Source organism: Solea senegalensis, linkage group LG13 (genome assembly GCF_019176455.1).
Source record: "Solea senegalensis isolate Sse05_10M linkage group LG13, IFAPA_SoseM_1, whole genome shotgun sequence".
Taxonomy (NCBI): Eukaryota; Metazoa; Chordata; class Actinopteri; order Pleuronectiformes; family Soleidae; genus Solea; species Solea senegalensis.
This window is the reverse complement of record NC_058033.1, coordinates 16,746,783-16,762,508: the sequence shown is the minus strand read 5'-3', so window position 1 is coordinate 16,762,508 and position 15,726 is coordinate 16,746,783. Positions and strand designations below refer to the sequence as shown.

The 15,726-nt window shown below is 39.1% G+C and overlaps 2 protein-coding genes across 5 annotated transcripts in view; one reads left to right on the top strand and one right to left on the bottom strand.

The window, feature by feature from the left end:
- The window catches only part of LOC122779906 (transcriptional regulator ATRX-like), a 32,767-nt gene extending 28,396 nt beyond the window's left edge, over positions 1-4,371 (top strand). Inside the window, exons 30-35 of one of the 2 annotated variants that reach the window (XM_044042577.1) lie at positions 280-471; positions 554-697; positions 829-900; positions 1,445-1,540; positions 2,634-2,762; positions 3,620-4,371. In XM_044042577.1, the coding sequence (XP_043898512.1) occupies positions 280-471; positions 554-697; positions 829-900; positions 1,445-1,540; positions 2,634-2,762; positions 3,620-3,709 (723 nt within the window). In that variant the 3' untranslated portion in view covers positions 3,710-4,371. Of the gene's footprint in view, positions 1-279; positions 472-553; positions 698-828; positions 901-1,189; positions 1,405-1,444; positions 1,541-2,633; positions 2,763-3,619 lie in introns of those variants that run through there. The other variant, XM_044042578.1, reaches the window with a different exon arrangement.
- Positions 4,372-6,711: 2,340 nt separating this feature from the next.
- ccdc61 (coiled-coil domain containing 61) lies at positions 6,712-15,648 on the bottom strand. Of its 3 annotated transcripts, none has more exons than XM_044042579.1 (13): positions 15,584-15,648; positions 14,087-14,244; positions 13,915-13,997; positions 12,951-13,111; positions 12,562-12,714; positions 11,489-11,672; positions 10,674-10,774; positions 10,340-10,560; positions 9,343-9,424; positions 7,749-7,946; positions 7,623-7,662; positions 7,019-7,085; positions 6,712-6,907 (listed from the first exon to the last, which is right to left on the bottom strand). In XM_044042579.1, the coding sequence occupies exons 2-13, from the start codon at positions 14,232-14,234 to the stop codon at positions 6,813-6,815; spliced, it is 1,533 nt and encodes a 510-aa protein (XP_043898514.1). In that variant the 5' UTR covers positions 14,235-14,244; positions 15,584-15,648; the 3' UTR covers positions 6,712-6,812. The 3 variants fall into 3 exon arrangements, 2 of the variants coding, with proteins under 2 accessions (XP_043898514.1, XP_043898515.1); XM_044042580.1 differs by having other exon boundaries at positions 10,692-10,774; XR_006361629.1 differs by lacking the exon at positions 9,343-9,424 and having other exon boundaries at positions 6,815-6,907.
- Positions 15,649-15,726: the final 78 nt, after the last annotated feature.

The following is a 15,726-nucleotide window of genomic DNA, read 5'->3' as shown; positions in this document are numbered from 1 at the left end:
CCTGTGCTATGATGTAAAATCAAGTGCGAGTGGTTTACAATAAGAAATAATAAGAAATAAACTTCCGTTTCCAGTCCAACAATGCTAAAAGCAGCAAACATGTTCTTAAGATAAGAAATTGTTTCTTTTCCTTCCATCCTCACTGGCAGCCATGTTTTTCAGTGATTTTTCTATGTATCTTAATATTTCCTGATAGTTATGGACACTTAATTTCTTAGGTATATTTACTGAATCCATAAGACATTCAGTCCTATTTAGAAATGTCATTTTCATATCCAGGGCACCATGGAGGAGAAGATCTATGATCGTCAGGTGACCAAGCAGTCCTTGTCCTTCCGAGTGGTGGATCAGCAGCAGATTGAGAGGCACTTCACTCTCTTTGAACTCAGCGAACTTTACACATTTGAACCAGACCTGCTGAATGACCCCAACTCCAAGAAAAGCAAGAGAGCCACGTCCGCTCCGCCAAAGGTAACATCACCATCCTCATCATCCTCGCTCTTATACCAAAGCGCAAACGTGTGGACTAAAGGTCTTTATGTCTGATTGTCAGGATGAGGTCTTAGCGCAGCTCCTACAAACCTGTAACGACCAGATCGTGTCATTCCATGAGCACGAATCTCTGCTGGACCATAAACAAGAGGAGGAACTCAGTGAAGCAGAGCGCAAAGCAGCCTGGGCTGAATATGAGGCCGAGGTAAAGAAGCAGCACACTTCAGAGCATGAGCTATCATGAGCAGCAGCAGCAGCAGCAGCAGCAGCATGAAGGACTTCTCCGTCCTTTATCCAGACATACTGTATTAGAATGCTTGTGCTTTTTTTCCTCAGTCAAACGCACCCAGCCTTCTGGTCAACTCCAGCCAGGACTCCTTGGATATGAAGACCAATGAACAACTATTGGTAAAGAAAAACAGTTTATACAGTTTCTCCAAATTGCCTCTGCTGATGTTTTTAGTCTTTTATACACAGTTTTTCTGGGGGTCTCTAATAACTAACGTCAAATAAAGGCTGAGATATATAGATAACACACACACACACACACACACAGTCATCTACTTGCAAAATTGTGTCATGTAGACTGCAACAACAATTATTTAATTGAAATATGAAATGAGACGTTACTAATATAGATTAGAGAGAGACCTGTTAACTATGCATTCTAACTTTTTTATATCGATCTACCCCACAGTTATGTCAGATAGATTGCAACAACAATCTTCTTTTGAAATAAATGTGAAAAGGTATGACAGCACACATCATATGACACAGTAGCCTAATGCAATGTGTGCGTTAGGGCCTGTTCTTTTTGTTTACACTGAAAACTGCATTATTTGTGATTAAAATAATATGTATGTGGTGATATGTTAGTGACTACCTCGAAGCCTCTTTATAGGAGCTCAGTGTAACTCAGACGCAGCTTCTATAACTTATAACATGTTTGCAGGAGCTGCTGAACAAATGCAGAGCAAATGTATCCGAGGCTTTTCTGGCTCTGCAGAAGATGAAGCATCACACTATTGATGACTACATGGCACAGACGGTGAGTGACATTTAAGCTGATTGTAAAACATGTACCAAAGCTCTCTCTCTGTCTGTGTGTGTGTGTGTGTGTGTGTGTAGACCGCACACAGTATAGTAGTATTCATTAATAACCATTCCGCAAAGGGGCAGAAACTTTCCATGGAAATATTCCAAATTGGAAAAAAATAATAATTATGGAAATTAATGAAATGGAAATTTGGGATAATTGAAAAGAAACTGAGTCATATACCGACATAAATATAAATATAAATATTTGTAAATATAAATATTTGTTTGCCATAAGTTTCAAGTTTCTGCGTGTTCTGCATTTTACCAAATATTTTCAGGCTTCTTCCTGAACCTCAATGTCCTCGGTGTTCACTTCTTCAACGTCTGACTCCTCCCCCTCTTCAGTGTCAGTGTCCAGCCTTGTCTAGGATGGCTCATCCCCACTCATTTCTCCACTTGCGAACCTTTGAGTGTGTGTTCCAGAATATTGAGCAGTCGCGCTCAGAGGCAGCTGATGTTGGTGGGATTGAGGCTGCAGGTGCAAGGGACTTCATGTAACCCTTTGGCTCAAATGTGTGGCTTATCTTAGTCTGTATCTGTGTTGTTGGCTCAGAACAGTAGCTTTAGTAGTTGTCCCTGTGATTGAGGAATAGCATATATACTGTATTTACATCAAATCTGAGCTGATATTTTTTTACCAACTATATTTATATTCCCAACCTTCAACTTTGAAAATCTCCAGTTTATTCCCATTACTTCCCGTTCATTTCCATGGAAAGTTTCCAACTTTGAAAATTCCCGGAGTTCTGCAGCCCTATTCATTATATAGTGTAGTACTTTAATATTTTAGGATTAATTGAATGAAGTCTGCCATTATTTTGCTTATTGTGTGTTTGTATTAACCATCTAACCACGTTACAACAAAAAAAAAGTAAGTCTGGAGCTTTGAGGATGATTCATTTGTTCCTGATGGGCGCCTACACTCTCATTCTATATAAGTGCTTTAATACGTTCATCTGTAGTTTGACAGTAACTGGAGATGCAGAAGCTTCATAAAACCGACCTTAAAAGTGTGTAAAAGTGTGTGTTTGATTATATTGTAGCGGCTTCAGTATCCACAGCTGTTGGAGGCTGACGTCAAGATCAAGGCTGAGATTTGGAGACAGTGGGACATCAAGGAGCAGGAGCGCAGACAGGCCTTCTATCGAGATGTTCTCTCACACCAACAATCAGTAAGTCACTTGTTTTTATATATATATATATATATATATATATTTATACATATGTATGTATGTGTATATATATATATATATATATATGTATTGATTAAAAATATATTTTATTATATTGTATTTATTAATACATTGAATTGATTTATATCATGATATATATCATATATATGTAACTGTGATAAGATTTCTTTCCCGTAGGATATAAGTATCTCACCAGAAATTGACTCTAGCAGCCGTTTAAGTTGTGTATCAGAGTAGTATTTGAGTACAGGTCTTGAAATACCTACTCGAGCACAACAACTATTTTGTAATGAAATGTACTTCTGTCTACTTCTTATGACAAAAGTCCAAGGTAATGTGGTAATGTGATAATGTGGAGCATAAATACAAAACAAAAACAAGGTCAAAGCCTTAAAGGGTACAGATGTAACACACCGTCACTGAAACATGGCCACAAGGATAAGAAAGATAAGAAAGTTAAAGCCACTGATTTCAGCCACTGATCAGAAGACTTGTCTAATAAAACCTGCTTAAGTCTTGGATGAATTCTAAATATATTCACTGCTTTATCTCACTGTCAGACGACTCGGACTGAAGTTTGTAAACCACTCACGCTCTCACACCAAAGTCAATTTACATCACAACACACAGGAGTTGTCGATCCACTGCTGCCTCCAATACAATCCAGTACAACCTTATTTTAAAAAAAGATAGTTTTTCGGAGGTTTTGAATTGATTTAGAATCTTTGAGGATAAGAATCGTGATTTGTACATGGACACCTCTAATACGTGCACACGCAGCCTCCCTCCTTGTCACATGTTTGTGTCACATGTCTGTGTCACATGTTTCTCCTCAGCTGACTCTCAGGATTCAGTCCATCCTGAACAGTCGCAGAAACCAGGTGATGCAGACGAGTGCAGCGCTGAATCAGCCCGGACGCACGTGACCCCGGGAAGTACAAAGGGACAGTTCAGGTGTTCTGAGTGGTTATGGGCTGACTTCAGTGTGCGTTAGGGCCTCATATAACCACACGTCAGCAACACCTGAACCAGAACTCTAACATTTACTAGGGTACTGTTGGTGGTATATTATCGCAGTGATCAGTTTTGTGTAAGAACTCGTCACTTTAATTGAAGCAGAAGTGGAAATAAAATAATAGAAAAGCATATATTTTTGTTCCGTTGACAGGACATGTAACTTTAAAATCTGCCCCAACTGATGACTACGTTCAATAATGCATCGAAACAAATCTTGTACAAAATCAAAGACGATATTGATTTAATACCCTAAATATTTAACTTTTCAATATTTTTTCAAAGTTATTCAGCTGCTTTCAGAGCTAATGTTTCCACTGGGTTTGTGCCTTACCATTCACACTCGTGTTGTTTGTTAATATTTTATATGATGGTTTCCAGTTGTAATAAATGTTGAAATAATTTCTCAAAAATAGCTGAAACTGGTTCTTGTGTTAACATTTGTGTCCACATCTGTGAATGAACTGATTCAGTTTGCATTTCATAGTCACGTCAGTTCCATCCACATGTTGTATGAGGTTAAAGTGATATAACAGGAGGGGTATAGTGTTTATACAGTATACATATATATAAATATACACACGTATGTACATATATATGTATATTATATATGTGTATGTGTGTCCTTTATTTAACCAGGTAAAAGGAGGGAGCAGCGTGTCTAACAGTCGTGTTCTGTCTCTGACGATTGATCGATGGATTTCTACACATGGACGTAGACGGATAAGGAGAAACTAGGCCAAGAATAGTTTTATATATAAAGATGTGAGAGCCTGCACACATATGTCATGTAACAATGGTATACAGAGGATACAGTGATGGGTGTGATTTCCACAAATGTGAGTTGTTTTTTTTTATCATGGATTAGCAGAGGTTAGTTTAAAATTTACTCAATTCAGTTTTATTTGTATAGCGTCAAATCACAACATACATTATCTCAAGGCACTGTGCACAGGAAGGCAAAAACATTTACAGTGTCAGAGAGCGCAGAGAAACCCAAACAGTTCACACAATGAAAAAACACTTGGCATCAGTGGAGAGAAAGGAAGAAATGACCCAAAGATGTGTGGCCGTCTGCGTCGACTGGTTGGGGTGAAAGGAAAAAGGGGGAGAGAAAGGACAAGAGAGAGGTGAGATAGAGAGAGAAGAGTGAGACCAGGAGCTGTTATGTTATGACATGTTTATAGAACTTTAATATCCTTTATACAAGCAGCAGCAGAGATTGTTGATATAAAACACCAATATAAACTTTAATTATAGCATAATAATAATGGTGACGCTGTGATGTAAACACAAATGTTTTTTGTGAATGACCCTTTTCAAGTCCCGTCTTCTCTCCACATGAGGTGATGAAGCCAGAGAGGAAGTGCTGGACAAATGAAATGAAAACCAAGTTAACACCATCAGTTGACACCAGAGGAAATCAGCAAACACAAAACCGTGCAAGTATGAAAAAGATCGTTTTTCTTTTATTATTGTTCCTGGGTTTTTTTTTTGTTGTATAAAAAGCACGGAACAGTTATACATAGTTATTTACAACACTTTCATGCACACTGATATTATGAGGATTGGTATTAGATTAGGTCAGGATAGGTACATCCTGCTAAAATAAGTGTTAAAGAGGTTTTATGTTGTGCTTTGGGATTTGATTTCATTATAAAACAAGAAAACACAACATTTTAATGAACTGTGTGGATCAACATGTTAAAAGTCATAATATAGAGAATTCCAATCAAATCACAGTTACTCACCATCCATCTAACGTCCAAACAGCCTGAGGTTACGATAAAGTGTAAGGCTTTTCAGCTTTGTCAAATTACCGCAGTGACACAAACTGACCACATGGGGCAGCAGTAGACCAGCAGCTCCTGTGTCTCTGTGAGCTAAATACAGATTCTGAGGGAGTGGCTTAAACCTCCATTTCCAGTCAGACGAGCCTGTTTAAGAGCGAGGTAAGATACTGCAGTCTAAAGGCCTTTAAACACATTATACTTTTTTGTGTGCGATTATATATTTTTTAAATCTATAGAGCTTTCTCATCAACAACATCATTTTGCTGCAATTTATTCTCATTCCAAGTATCACGTCCAATGAAAGTGAATGAAAATGAAATGGCATATATATTATTACTATTATTATTATTATTATTGATATGGCATTAAAACTTAATGTCTCAGTGTTTAACCCACGTTATTTGCAATTTCATAGTCTTAAAGCAGGCACTGACTTTAAATCAGTAGTAAAAATTTGTTTTTTTTCAGCCACGTTTTAACCTACAGGAAAAAGTTTCTGCCCAAACCACACTTCAAGAAAACCTTAACTACCCCTTTTATCGCTCTCATTATGACATGTGCACTTATTGACATTTCAGTTTGAGTAAAGTAGAGGTTAATCACTACATGAGCTAAACTATACGTCAAACACTTTGATCACATTCATTGGCAACAATTGTATGTGTGGATGTGCAATTTGATGGCTACATGGTAGAATAGTGGCTCATAGTACTGCCTCGCATTAAGAAGTTCGAATCCAAGGGGAGGGGGGTTTCTCTGGGTTCTTCAGTTTCCTCCCACAGTCCAAAAACATGCAGAGGTTAATTGGACACTTGAAATTGACAGTATGTGTGAATGGTTGGTTGTCTCTGTGTGTTTGCCCTGTGATGGACGTGTGACCTTTCACCCTGTGTCAGCCGGGATGACGGGGATGTGGTGGATAAAGCAGTAGAACATGAGGAAGTTTGTGAGAATGTGCAATTAGATGCAAAATGGCCTGTGCATCGACATGTTCTACAACAAAAACAAGGAAAACAACATGCAATAACAGCTATAGGCGGAGTTAGTGTCACATGTCAAATCCTTGTATGCAGTGGTTTGGTCAGATTTGGAAGATGTAAAAGATAAAGAATAAAAACAACTTCATTTATATACAGATTTTAAGTTAATGAACAAAAATGTTTCAGAAAAAGTGGTGCTTCACAGTGATGGCTGTAGTTTCCTGATGTCGGAGGACTTTGTTTTACTGTCCAGTATCTAGGTCTCTCATATAATCCTGTAGAGCCTGCAGCCTGGCGTCGATCTCCGATAGCTCAGCACCTCCGTCTATACAAGTCTCTGCAGGACGACACATGCACATATTCTCTTAAGAAGTCTGCGGGAAATTACTTTTCCTAATTGTAGTAAAAATGTAAAAAATAAAAAAATTAAAAAAATCATAAAAATCACCTTTTTCTTTCATTCTCTGTGTCGGAGTACTGCACAGTGGCTTCCTGGTCACAAAGCCTCCTCTTGACTGGAATCAAAAATATAGTTCATTTATTATAATGAGCTCACTCACAATATTCAGTCATGTTCTTTACAACACAACCACATTCACTTTAACTCCTTTTTCAAAACTATTTTTAAACAAGTACAGTAGCAGAATATTTGAAGCAATATATTCAAGAGTATAATAGTATAAAAAATGCCATGTAAAGTGAAAATGAAAACAAAAAGATTAAAGAATATACAATATAAAGCACTTACAATGCCAGTGAAATTAATCTTTAATTAAAGAGCTTAATTTTGGAGAATAAAATAAAATGGTAACTGGGTTGAGTAAAATATTAAGTACACCTTTTTGTTCACTAAAAACGCTGTTTAGATTAAATATCTATCTTCAGAGAGAGAAAATATATATATATATGACATATATATATATGAAATAAAATGATATAAAATGAATTTGACCTTCTCAATGGACTTGGGTGTGAAAGAGTTTGTTCACAAACCCCAGTTTCCTGGAAGAAAAGGTTGTTTCACAGCAAACATAAAGCAACATGTCACTCACCATACTGGGTCCATTGTAACTGTACATCTGTTTTCTTCCTCTGTCAGTGAAGAAATATAGACATTAAAATAAACAGCTTCTACAAAAGCGACTCAACAAAGCTTATGTAAGTTGATCCATAATCACCTGAGCAGAGCTTTGCTCATTTCTTCCATGTCCACTAAGGAGCTTCCAGAGGAGTTCCTGCTTCCTCTGCGCTCCACAGATAAACTCCTGCCTCTGCTGCCAGAGCGAGCCCTCTGAGGATAGGCCTCTCTGGAACGTGAGCGCCCCCTCTCGGGAATGATGGGTGACATGGGCGTGTCCCTCCGCACCTTCCTCTGTCTGACATAGAAAAGATGATAATGCTAGTGGTTCCCGACCTTTTTTCCTTGAAGCCCCCCCTGCTTGTGTCTGATTGGGATGCACAAATATGATTATATTAACCTCACAAACTCAGAGGCCCCATGTGATCTCCGGCACCTAGGGATGTTAAGATGACTTTATTTCACAATAAATTGTAGTATTAAATGCTACGGTATATTAACCGTAATGTTTCCTCAATACCGTCAGAAAACAACCGCGTGTTACCGCTCAGGTGGATTTGTTTTTGTTCCGTGTGAGTTGCAGAATAGAGTAGTGCTGAAACAATTATTCGATTCATCGATTACTAAATTAATCGACAACTATTTTGATAATCGACTAATCGATTTGAAGCTTTTTTTCATGATTAAACGGCGCGCCGGCCTGCTAATCATGCCACAAAAAAATTGCCATGAAAGAAGGAAATGTGAGTAATGTTTCACCATGTGCGGGATAACCACTGTACGCCAGAGTAAAGGTAAACGCACAGTAACTGGGTTAAATTATGTTAATGTTCAACTTCATTTATTACAAATTTATTTGTGTCATTGTAATTTAAACATGAAATAAACAAACCACATTAATCGATACGTTTTATATCTGGCCACATACAAATAGACCAATTATTAAAACGATTAAAATATACTTAAACATTTGGTATAGATGACAATTGATGACCTAAATAAAGTAAACATTTCCCCTGGGGGATTAATAATTGTTCCTATATAATAGATTAGTGTATTTGCTACATTATTTTGTAAACAAAACTTTTAGACCTATAGCAGTGTTCATGTGATTTTACACATTCATAGTGTTATGAAATCAATTAACGCATAATAATCATGATAATCGGAATATCGTGATTAATTCTCTGACAATAATCGTACCAAGAAAATCTATCATCGTGACATCCCTACTGGCGGCCCCCTAAGGGGTGCTTGGACCACAGGTTGGGAACCATGGCACTAAGCTACAGCTTGAGAGGGAACTACCGACTGGTTCTTAGCACAAGGACGCTCTCTTCCTAAAAACATGGCGAGACACAGGGAAAGACAGACTTTAACCAATAATACGCAGTAAAATAAACACCTGCTTACATCTAAGACACGTCAACATTATTCAATGTTCAGAGCTTTATCTCACAGTTAAGACTGACTGGAAACTACTGCTCATTCTCCTGCACCAAAGTCCACAGAGAAAATCACCTTGTGTGTCCTCTTACATTTTCTCTATCGACTTTGGTACAGGACAATTTCAGTATTTTAAGTCAGGCATATTCTTAAGATATGGTAGACTAAAGCAGGCATCGATTTTTTTTTAAGGGAGCCTTTTGTTATCCCTTTAATTAAGATTTCTTTAAGATAAAAGAGAGACTAACTTTTTGAGTTCTGTTTCCTTCTGTCTGCGCTGTCTGTCCTGGATGTAAGCAGTGGGGTCAAAGCGTGGTGGAACCCGTGACCCTGAAACATGGAGGAGGGAACAAAGTACACAACCATGACATGACATGTTTTGATTTTTCAGGGCGATGACTAGGGCTGCAGGTGTTTCCCCTACCATTATGTTAAGGGGGCGACCAGAAAACCAAGTTGTCTAAGCTATGTTATGAGTGTGTAGCATAGCACAGGTCATCTCTGCGTGCATCACAAGGATGTAGACGTATCTACCAAAACAACTACGTTAGCACAGGCAACTCGTCCGTCCTCATTTGGAGCGAAACTTCCTCAAAATTCAACTTGTGCTGAAGTGAGAACTAGAGCTATAAGACATGTGACCTTATTCAGTGGTGGAAAGTTGTGGATTGAAACATTTACTGGTTATTGTTACATTCATATTCAGGCCTCAGTGTGGTACATTGCAAACAGATGATGGACATTATATCACTTATGACACCATGTAGACAATCGAAATGGGAATTAAAAAAAACAGGTGAGTTATCACTTTCAATTGATTCCAGAGAAACCACCTGTGTGAAAGCGACAGTAGCTCAGTGGTAGAGTGAGTCGTCTTTCAACTTGAATGTTGTGGGTTCGACTCCCAGCTCCTCTAGTCTACATGCCAATGTGTCCTTGGGTATGTGAAAGACGAGTGATGCACATAGATGCGTTGTAAGTAAGTGTGAGTGAATGGGTGAAAAGTGCTATATAAATCCATCCAATCTATTTACCTTATATCTCATATAACGTATTATCACTTAAAAAAAAGTTTATCTACTGTTTATAAGCCATATCACCCAGCCTTAGTATTGACCCAACATTACTTTTACGTTGTGGAACAAAACTTTAATTCACAGGTGACGGACAAAGCTAAAAATACAAACACAGATTTAAAAAAATATATATATATATTTATATATAGACAAATATAAGATGAGTTACCAGTGGGAGAGGGTGACTGTCTGGATATGTGAGCACAGCGTCCTGAGGAATCTGCTCGTCTTCCTCTCTCAGCTGACCGTTGCACTCTGTCGTATATTCGCTCTCTGGATCCTGAGCGAGCTCTGGTTGTTCCGTACCCTGATCCTCTTTCGTGGGACAGAGAACGATGTGGTTCCCCATCAACCCTAGAGCTGACGCGACTGGAGACGGGAGTCACTCGGCTGCAGATGCACAGAAAGGAGGTGAACTAAGCAGATGGACGGATTCAGATTTCTGAGGGTTGAGACTGAATTGTAAGTGAATGAATGAAAGAGAAGAAGTGAAGATATAGTACACGCTTAGATTGTCTAACCCTCTGCGTAGTGACACCAGTTCGCTGGTGAGACTCTTGACGTGAAGGCGGAGAGCACGCTCTGATGCTCTTAGCTCCTGCACCTAGAAGGAAGGATAAACAGGGTTTCCAATTCACTTTCAAAACTTTTCCACAACATTTTACCCAACTTCCTGATTCAATTTAAGTAGTTTAACAAAGTAATGAGACTTTCTTTGATGAGCTAGTACTATCCCAGGCTTTGCAGCAAAAAGGATAACATGGAATTTGTATTATCGTAGTCAAAATCCACAGTCAACTCTGACGTGGTCTCTCTTTTGAACCACGTCTTATATTCAGGGTTCCCTCACCTTGGTTTACATCAAATTCAAGGATTTTTCAAGGACTTTCCAGAACCAGTTACCTCATATTCAAGACACTCTGCATCTGGACAGTGATTGTCCTTGGGGTCTTTGCAATTTTCTTTGGTAAGACGGAGATCTTGGAATTTATATTTCCCAGGCATCACATAATTTGTTTCTCTCTTGCTTAACGTTACTCGCTCATTTTTCAGCTTGAAATCTCACGTCAATGGCAGAGAGAGACAATGTACAGTATCCACAACACCGCTAGTAATTACGACTCAACGTTTCTTCTTCGTAAGCCCAGTCGTACATCAATCAATGCAGGGTGCATGAAACAGTAGGAGGCATCGTAACAAAGGGAAACTTTTACCCAAATATCAACTTATTTCTTGGGAAGTCTTGGGAATAGTTAGGCTTTTGATTTCCATGTGAATCTTTTCCAGCCGACTACTTTATCAAGCAGAAGATGTTCACCTCTTCCATTAGCAGTCGTTGCTCCTGACTCTTGGACCTCTCCTTGATGAGCTGCTCTTCAAGTGTCCTGCCCACATCTCTGACCATCCAGTCCCCTCGTCCAGCTGTGGAACCACTTACACTCATCTGCAGCTGCTCCAGAACTTTGGCCATAGCCTTCTTCTCCTCTTTCACCAGAGACAACCTTGAAATCAGCAGAAGACGTGACAAAAGATTGGAGGGACGGTTCAGGTTTGTTGATGTGTAGTTGTATGAGGTGCTTGAAACCCTGACACTTGCTCACACTAAAAACTAGAGATTATTTTTGTAATTGACTATCTGATCTGTTTATTATGTTCTTGATGAATTTGTTGTTTGGCCCATAAAATGTCAAAAAAATGTCGAAAAACATTTCTGGAGTGTTCCAGAAAATATTCACATTTAAGAATATGAAAAATCAAAGAGCTTGTTTTAATAATTTAAAAAAAGCCCTCAAACAATTAATAGATTATCAAAGTAGTTGACAACTAATTTAGTAACCAATTAATAATTGATGAATTGTTGCAGCCCTACTAAAAACACGGCCAATTTAAACGTTGGTGTGCACAGAGAAGGGTGTCCTTCTCCGTGCATGTAGACTAGACTATCAGAGCCAACAACCTTCAAGTTAAAAGACGACTTGCTCTACCACTGAGCTACTGTCACAATTAGAAAATCTGTGATTTTGCAACAGAACTATGAGTCAGTCAGTGAGTTTATATTTGGTGACTTTTGTGTTATAAACTCTGTTACGGATACAAAAGAGACAGAAGTAGAGTGTGCCTGTGAGCTAAAAACTCTGATTTTCTCTGTGGACTTTGGTCTTTGAGAGTAAGTAGTTTACAAAGTTAAGCCTCCTGTCTCACAGTGAGATAAATCAGTGAACATATTAAGATGCCATAGACTTTCTTAGGTGGATCTTTCAAGAAGCTAAAATTCCTTGTATCCCTGCATATTTTCAGTGATTGTGCATGCATGTCTAATACTGGTTCTCAGGGCAGTGCTGTATATGTATTAATACCTCATAAAACCAAACTTCTTTAAATACAACCTACTCTGCTCGTAGCCGCTGTATCTCTACTTCTGTAGATTTGTTGACTCGGTGGGAGGTGAGAGCACTGAGCTCAGCTCTGAGGGCTCTGATCTCCTTCTGCAGGGCAGCTGGGTCAGGCTTACCCACATATGGCAGAGGTAGAGGGTAGTGTATCCTACAAACACAAAACAGGCAGCCAGTTAAAAACTGTTTAAACCACTGACACCAGTAAATGTCTGCATTTATAACGCTGCTTTACACTACAGTTTTGCCAGCCGTCAAGATGGGGCAACATGGGGTTAAGTGTCTTGCCCAAGGACACATCAGCATGTAGACTGGACTGTCGCCCCAAAGTAAAGCAAAGTTCTCTGACAGGCTGCTGTTTGTCAGTGATGCCAAAGCAACTCAAACCTGTCAAACTCCACAGTGTAGATGAGGATTAGATATCTTTTGGCAGTGAGGGCAGACGACTGCTGATGACCACGGGGACGACTGATTACCCCGGCTTTCCTGTTACGTAGCAGCTCCAGGTCAGCATAGGTCAAGAGGTCAAGTGTAACGGAGTCACTCGTCTGCAGAAAAATGTTTGGGTTAACTACAGCACATGAGGAGGATTTCATCAACGTCATCGACACAGGACAGAAGAAATGATAGACAAACAATATTGAATACGTCCGTTAGACCACAAAATAAATGAATACATAATTTATCACACAATGTTGTGTTATTTTTATCTGCACAAATGAAGTGTTTATTTAAACAACAGGCAGCCAGACAGCTGGACTGAAGGTTTGCATGCATGTGTGAGACCTAGGGATGCACCGATCTTATATTTGTTTCAGGTATCGGTCCCGATATTGAGTAAAATTCTAGATCGGATATCGATGATAATGGACCGATCCATAGCGGCTGATCTATTCAGTCTAATTCTATGCTGCACGCTGTGAGTGGTGTCATACGCAAGCAACACGCCGTGCGGAAGCCCATATTGTTTTCGAAATGAAGCGAGCGAAAAGATCAATTATCTGGAACTTTTTACACTATCTCAGCCAACAAACTCGACGGCTACTTGCAAAACCTGCGCAGTAAATGTTCCGAGGGGCGGTCATCATTATGGATGGGCAACAGCTGTCAGTTGTCGGGGACAAGGGATTCCAGCTGCTAATTAGCCACCTGGAGCCACGGTATGACATCTTCGTTACTTGTTAATACAAAATAAAAGTTGAGCTGGTGATGTAATGCCTGTTTAGTGTCGCTAGTTTTGACCGGCTAGTTTTTAAGGGAATAAACTCGGGATGACTCGACATTTTTCACACAAAACACTCGCCTCAGTACACAGCCCTGTGTTTATGAACAATCATCACTTTAAACATACCTTTCTGACCGCTGATTCCAGCATGCTACAGAAAATAGGAAACTGCTTGAAGTTGCCAGTTTTGCGAGTGAGGTCCTCAATATCTAAACCAATAAATAAATACAGTATTATCAGTGGGACAATTTATGCTGCTGATGACATTTGGTTAATGATAAATGTATGCTGTGCTTACAAGCAGGATCAAACTCTCCCCTCCACTGATCTGCTGTCGTAGAGTCTGCAATTTCCACCATCAGCAAACTGTTATCCACCTCTATCTTCACAGAAAACTCCTCCCCTCGAAAAACAATGTCCTCCATCACTTCAGAGCCGTCCCCCATTACAATGGATCTGAAAAAATAAAATAAAATAAAAAACTAATGGAAACAACTCGGGAAGCAACATTTAAACAATAGTTAACGAAAAACAACTATTTGGTTAATTTGGATGATGATTAATCAGTTTGAGTGTCTCTCTCTCTGTCACTCACACAGCCGAAAATGGCCAAAAAAAGCATTTTCGGTTTTCGGCCTAAAGACTTTTATCTCTGAAACAAAACGACCGAAACAGGATGTTGTGATGATGCATACAAAAACTGCAGCCAGCACGCGCCTGTCTATTCCCGCGTCTGTCCAAGAACACCAATAAAACGGTTCCAACAAGATGCGAGTACACGGTGGAACAGCACCTATTAAATGCTGTAAAGTCTGTTTGCACAAAAGTGAAACTTGGCTGCATACAGCGCAGATTATGAACTCTATTATTTAAGACCACAAATGTAGCCTTGTACATTGTGACAACAATGCTCTTAATGCACCACATACTCTTTATTTTGCTCATAATGCACAACATATGGTTTACCTTATGCATCTCTAATATTTATTTGTTTATTTTTAGCATGCTTTTTGATGTGTTGTATTACAGCATTTGAGTGCATTTTCATGATTGGTGTTCTTCATTAACAATAATATTCCTGCAATAGCAGATTCATTTCCATGACATAATCTGTCTGTCTATCAGAAAACACAGGTGTACGTCAGTTATTGTAGATATTATTTTCTAGTCAAAACTGTGCTGACTGCTAGACTATTTGTAAGTTACTTTGAAAATGTCCACATTTTCTGTCTGGTCCCTCCTCAAAGCCTGACAGTATTAAATCACGCCGCGAGGGGCGCAGGTGAGTCGACTTTTTGTAAACGATTAAAAATGTATCATTATATTCAATGAAAGATAGTTTGGCTGATGGTATTCATCATACATAATGTCGCAGCCAATGCACATGCTTTAGTCCGCGTGTTTACTAGGCATTTGTTTAAGACTGCCTTATCCACTGTGCTATAATGTTGAACAATGATTTGCCGCTTGATTACACTGTACAGCCGCGCAGAGATAGTGACCGTTCGTTTCACCACTCACTGTAAACACTGAAGATAGCAAAGGCAATGCGAGTGTTTCTTCAGCTACAATTACAATATAGTATTTGGGGGTCCTTAAGTTATATCTGTCAGTGTGTAAGCGAGTTCAGCTAGTATTATCTTCGCTCTGGTTGACGTTAGCTAAGGTTAGCTAGCATCGTTAGTAAAAATGACTTTTGAGTGGCTGAGCAAACTGTCCCTGTATAAAAGCCATGACACGAATGAGTGTGTGAATTAACAGCAAACGAACTTTACCTGTGACAGTCAAACTTTACCTGTGACAGCAGGGAGAACGACGCTGGGTGAGCTCAGTCGTTAGCACTTAGCTGGTTGAAAACTCATCGCGGTGAGTTAGCTCGATGAAGTCAAAGAACACAACTGTGGACGGTGCTACAAAAGTGTCCAAATGATTGTGTAC